Source organism: Drosophila arizonae, chromosome X (genome assembly GCF_054131065.1).
Source record: "Drosophila arizonae isolate 15081-1271.41 chromosome X, UAZ_ARI_1.0, whole genome shotgun sequence".
Classification (NCBI taxonomy): domain Eukaryota; kingdom Metazoa; phylum Arthropoda; class Insecta; order Diptera; family Drosophilidae; genus Drosophila; species Drosophila arizonae.
Genome location: NC_142927.1, coordinates 21,799,855 through 21,805,906, shown reverse-complemented (window position 1 = coordinate 21,805,906; position 6,052 = coordinate 21,799,855). Strand labels below are relative to the sequence as shown.

Sequence of the window (6,052 nt, the reverse complement as noted above, 5' to 3'; positions counted from 1 at the left end):
AATGATTTTATTAATTGTATTTCTTTAATTAAATAGTTCTGATCATTGTTTTCTGTTGTTTATATTTACTTTGCTTTCGTTTTTGGTATTTGGTTGAAATCTTTTGCCTGAAATCAAATTTTGCATTACAATTTATTACACGGAATTTAATTACTGCACAAAATTGTTCCATATATATCTATATGTATAACTACATATATAGTTATAGCTATGTTTATGCAAAATTCAAATTCGTCAAGCGGATTTCACTTGGCTTTTTCTATTTATACACAAAGTTTTTTTTTTTTTTTCTTTTTATTGTATTATTTTTTTTTTTTTTTTTGGTTTTTTTTCTTTCATTTTTTGGTGTACATCAATTATACTTTACGATCAGCTTTTATTTGTTTTTTATTTTTTATTAATTAAATATTATAATTTTTAAATATCAACTTTAATTTAAAAAAAAATATATATGTGCTACTGGACATTTGCAAATGAGTAGATCTCTAAGACTAATGCCACGTCGTAGTGGCGCTTATGCGACGACGATTTTTATTTATTTTATAATTATATTTATTTTTACTTTTATTTTCTTTCATTTGACAACATTGTAAGATCTTCGAGTTAGCGATACTGTGTGTGTGTGTGTGAGTGTGTGGGAGTTCTATAGAATGCTATTAGATCGGTTTGAGACTGTTGACAAGTCACAGTTCGACTATGAGCTCTAACTGCTCCTGCTAAAACCATCGACTCGATTCAGTGATGCTGAATCTCGTAGCCAATAATGCTGCCATTCACTTAAGTGGTAAAGCTTTATGGACTAGACAAAAAAAAGTTGTTGTTGTATGTTGTTACAGTTATTTATAGGTGTTTTGCATAGTTATCCATTTATGTGTGTGTATATATATAGGTTTATTACGTATACGTAGATTAAGTAGTATTTAGCTTACATTGCACAGATTTATACACATTTAAAGTACATACACACGCATATCGAAGCACATGAAAACAGTAAACAAATTCACGAACATGGATTACGGCTTAGGAACTCATATACAACGGCTCTTCGCATTAACTCTCGACTACCATATCTTCTCCCTCCTCTTCTTCTTCTTCTCCTTCTCCTTCGTCCACTCCAAATCGCTGCTATACAGTAATTTACAATTGTAAAAACAAGAGAACGAAATGATAACGCAGAGTAAAACATCTAAATGAGATGAGGATCCTATATCATAAACATCGAGAACAACTACAAAAAAAATTATATATCTATATATATATATATATATATATATATATATATATATATATATATATATATATATGCCATCATATGCGATGCTTTTCGAATCTAGAATTCGTAGTGTTGCGGGTTACTCTCTCGCTCTTCGTCTTCTTCTTCTTCTTCTTCTTTGGGGCTTGCTTTCACATCTATCGAGGGACTTCTATCCGCAACTTCTTAAAAATGTCTAAAATTCTATTGCAAACGTTCTCAGCACACTCAGTGCCTCGTCGATTTGCGATTTAGAGGCGAAAGCGTTTCTGAAAACGCCCCACCTTGGCTCTTCGCACCATCCATTTGCTAGTTGGGTAATTTTTGCTATGCTGCTACGGCTATACACACGTAAAGTAGTTTTCCATTTATAGTTAATTCTTTTCATTTATATATTTTTCTCTTGTTTTATTTTTTTTTTAGTTTTAGCTTTGAGTTTGGCGAACTCCAACAAATTCTACTAAAATCTTTTTGCTTATCATTTGCATAAAAAAAAAAAAAAAAAAAAAAAAACACGAATTTCTTTCGTATGGCCTATAAGATGTATATACAGAAATGTACACTCAGTAACCCACGCCCCCTCCCCCGCACCCGCTGCCGTCCATTGCCCCGCCCAAATCCCGATGCCCGCTCCCATTATCGTTGCCTTGCAGTGGCTCGTGCTGCTTCTCCGCCGCTCGCCCCTCGTCGTGCTCGTGGCACTAAAGAACTGCGGAGCCGCACCACAGAACCTGACCTCAATATGGCCTCCAGACGCTGCCCCCGTTGTCAGTTGGGTTGTGGTGGCCGCGATGGGCAGCGAGCGCGGCCACCTGGCGGTTGGTGTTCCCGTCCTCGATGTTGCGCACCGACGCGCCGCAGTTGCCGATCAGCGTGAGGTCGCCCGGGTGCGCCACGCCCCCGCCGGCCATGATGTTGTGCTGCTGCCGTACGCCCACGTTGCTGATGTGATCCATGACGCTCTGCAGCTCGCCATGCACGGACGAGTTGGGCGACGCGTGCGCCGGCAGCGTGTGCGAGTGGAAGCCGTGCGCCGACTGATTGGCGGCAGTGTACAGCTGCGAGTAGAGCAGGCTGGCCGGCAGCACCGGATACAGCGAGCCGTTGCAGCCGGCGGCCGTGGCCCCAGCGCCGCTGCCGTGCCCGCCGCCCACGCCCACACCGACGCCGACGCCGACGCCGCCGCCATAGGCCGAGGCGGAGGCATGCTGGGCCTGGTTCACAATGCCCGGAAAGTTCTGATTGGCGCCCAGCATGGCGGGATTGACGGCGCCGGCTGATGCTCCGGCCGCTCCGCCGCTGCCCGCGCCAGCTGCACTCGCCGCGCCGTTGGCGGCACCACCGTTGCTCGCACCGGCGCCAGTGCCGCTGCCCAGGTTGGGTGTATTGGTGGACAGCAGGTCCTCCTGCACCGGCGACTCGGCCTGCGAGCTGTCGCTCAGGCTGCGCGGCCCATTCTGGCTGGAATGCACATTGTACTCGTTGCTGGCATTGGTGTGGTATCGCGGCACCAGAATCGAATTGGCCCCACCGCCGCCGCCGCCGGCGCCCGTTGCGCTGCCAGCGGTGGCGCCGCTGCCGGCGCTCGCCCCGTTCACGGTCGATGTTATGGACGTCTGTCCGCTGGCGCCCAGCAGGCTGTGGTGCGACATCTGGCCGCTGGTCGAGCCGACCAGGCTGCTGAGATGCTGGTCCAAGTCACTGGCCGTCGAGTCGGGCAGCACTGCGTCAAAGAAACGAGGTGGATACAAGTAGGAGAAGGTATTAGTGCAAAGCCTGACTCGTATATGAATATGGAAACTAAGCCAAGTGGCTGGAGGAGCCGGTGTTAACTACCCAACAGATAGGAGAAAGAGAGAGAGAGAGAGAGAGGGAGAGATGAAGACATAAATGAGACCCTACTCGGAGTTTTGAGATCTATTTTTCTTTCTTTTCCGTGAAATCCTAAGTTAAATTACGACTATCAATTGATGGACGTTTATAAGAGATTTCTCGTATGATATTCTAGAGAATCGTTTGAAGCTCTTTGAAGTTATTGAAACGCAGTTATATATATCTAACCCACTTTACGATTGAACAACTCTATCAGGAAATATGGGTTTCTAGACCCAGCCAGTATATATGTATATATAGTGAGATGTGTATATATATGCTCCTAATACTTTTTTATTCCATATGATTTATTTGAATACTTCACAGCCTAAATCGAGCCTGTATTTATAATAAATTCTTTGGAAAACTCTATCAAGAACCAAATATATTGAGTGCTTGGAACAGACAAACTTGAATGTAATATACATGATGGAGCTGTATAGGAGATTGCTTCTAATATATTTATAATATAATATATTATGGAGAATGAAACAATTATAGCAGAAGTTTTATATTTTTGGTGTGCTATAAAAACTAAACCTATTTTGTATATATACATATATTCGAAGATGTTAATGCTGATCATAAAACATTGATTGCTAATGCGCTTACTTGGCACAGACATGCCTTAACAGTTATGAAAAATTGAAGATTATATCTGAAAAACAAAATCTAGACAAAGGCCCCAGTAGCCAGTGCTTAAATTAAAGTTATATTGAATTTCAAATAAATAAATAAATGGCAAAACACATATATGAAAAAAAAAAAAAAATATTTCCTCTGAGAACTTGTTTTAAATTAAGACAAATTTTGTATTGATCTTAAATTTCTAACATGGTCAATTATGCAGGGCTGTCTATATTTGACGCACGGATATGGCAAGCCTATATTTTTTGACAGAGACGGGCACGTTTCGAGGTTGCAATATGGGTACTATCGTCTTATCATGATCAATTAACATCGACTGCATTAACCTTAATTGTTTTGCAATATAAGTGCGAGGACGAAGAATAGGATATTGTTCTTATAGAAAAAGTTCCAAGTATATCCGAATCAGGATTACTTTAAATACTACGTGCTTTACTTTAGGCTTTTGCACTTATAAGAGAGTACGAGGTATAAGACATTGCTCTTGTTCACTTTTCTAGAAAAACGAAACAACTACAAGTATATCTGAGAGTTAATTTCAATACTTGACAAGCTATTAAATTCCTTCCATGATCATGCATGATCAATAAACATTGATTGTAGTTTTTCTTCGATTCTGCTTCTAAGGCTAATCTATTCTATACTTAATAATCTGGAAAGCTTTTTGGAATACCCTTTCCATTTAAAAAAGAAAACTCTCCCATGATCAATAATCTCCCAACATCAATAAATCATTTGGTAATCTCAACTTACTTGGCACACAGTCGCGATTGGTGGCGCCACTAAAGTCCTGATTGTTGGTTTGATCGTTGGACGAGCAGGTGAAGCCCAGTGCCGGATTGTTGAACTGTGCTGATGTGGGCGTGGTGCAGGAGGAGAGTCCACTGCTGGCCAAGTACGGCGAGTAGGCAGACGCCGCCGATCCATAGCCCCAATGCGTGTTGCTGGCACCTAAACCAAATTGGGACATATCTTTCTTGTTGATATCGTTTATGTTTTTGTTTTTGGTTTTGGTTTTCATATATGTTAGTTTGTAGTATGTGTGAGAGCGAGATGAGGAAAAAAACAAACAAAGAGAAGAGCGTGATCAAAACTAGAATACGCAGCAGATGAAGTATACGAGCAGCATGTGGACTCAACTCAAAAGAAGAAGCGCAAGCAACCGAAGCGAACCGAAACGCAATGCAACAAAGGATGCCAGGCTGGACAAGTTACCGAACGTGGCGCGCAATCATCAGCGATAAGTGCATACCGTGTACACCTACATACATGCGTATCTCCCTATTTCCTATCACCTATCGGCTACCCTGGATGGCGCTCAAATTTATGGCGCATGTGGGCCGCTAATTGCAGCTCCATCATGGCCATTATGCGGGACTTTGGCCGGAGCTGTGCATAAAAATTACAAACGTATCTGATGCGACGGACACATGCCACATGCCAGCGCGATAACGTTTCAATGTAAACGCCACAAACATGGAAGGGATGCTGAGAGTGGGGACGCGGGGGCGTGTACGGCCCCCAAAAATGCCAATGTTAGGCGGCGACTTTGTCGAGCCCGTTGGGGAGGGGGGGAGGTAGAGAACATGGCTGGGGTCGGAAATTTGGTTTCGGATAAAGTACAGACCACGTTGCGGGTCCAGACTCATGCACAGATAATTAGGCTTAATTAATAGCCCATTCGGAAATTATTAATTAGTTTTTATAGGCGACGGGCGCATTTTCGTATCCGGATATTGATTTTGTGGTGGCTTTATTAATGCTATTGGCTTAAATGCTTCTACCTCCATTAATTACGTTGCTTTTTGTGTACAGCTCGCTGCTGTTGCTGCTACTCTCTGCTGCTGTTGTTGTTGTTGTTGTTGTTGTTTTCATTTTATTTATACTCTTTTGGTTCTTTTTTTTTTTTTTGCTGGCATTTCGGTCTGCTGTCTGATGTTTGTTGTCCCACAGATTGACTTTCTCTGCGCATATTTTGTAACTGAATTATTAACAAGCCAGCACGATTTATACACACACACACACACACAGAAACAGGCAAACAAACAAAACCAAATCCAATTGAGGAAAATTGCACACGCGTTGCGCCCAAGGAAATTTCATTCTGAATCAACATAAATTTGTGACAGAATAAAAGTAAATAAAAAATATTAATATTAATAACAATAAAAGAAAACTATTTAAAAATTATTAATATGAAAAAATTTGTAATTTTACATACAAAGCTTTTCTGTATGCGTCAAAGCATATTTTTATTAAATTTTATTTTATATATGGCAA

General features: G+C 41.4%; 1 protein-coding gene across 2 annotated transcripts in view; it reads right to left on the bottom strand.

The window, feature by feature from the left end:
* Positions 1 to 275: 275 nt before the first annotated feature.
* RunxA (RUNX family transcription factor Runt related A) overlaps positions 276 to 6,052 on the bottom strand; it is a 58,492-nt gene continuing 52,715 nt past the window's right edge. For both annotated transcript variants that reach the window (XM_089473542.1, XM_089473543.1), the window contains exons 5-6: positions 4,526 to 4,723; positions 276 to 2,975 (exon numbers count right to left, since the gene is read on the bottom strand). In XM_089473542.1, coding sequence (XP_089329668.1) covers positions 1,990 to 2,975; positions 4,526 to 4,723 — 1,184 coding nt within the window. In that variant the 3' untranslated portion in view covers positions 276 to 1,989. The remainder of the gene's footprint in view (positions 2,976 to 4,525; positions 4,724 to 6,052) is intronic.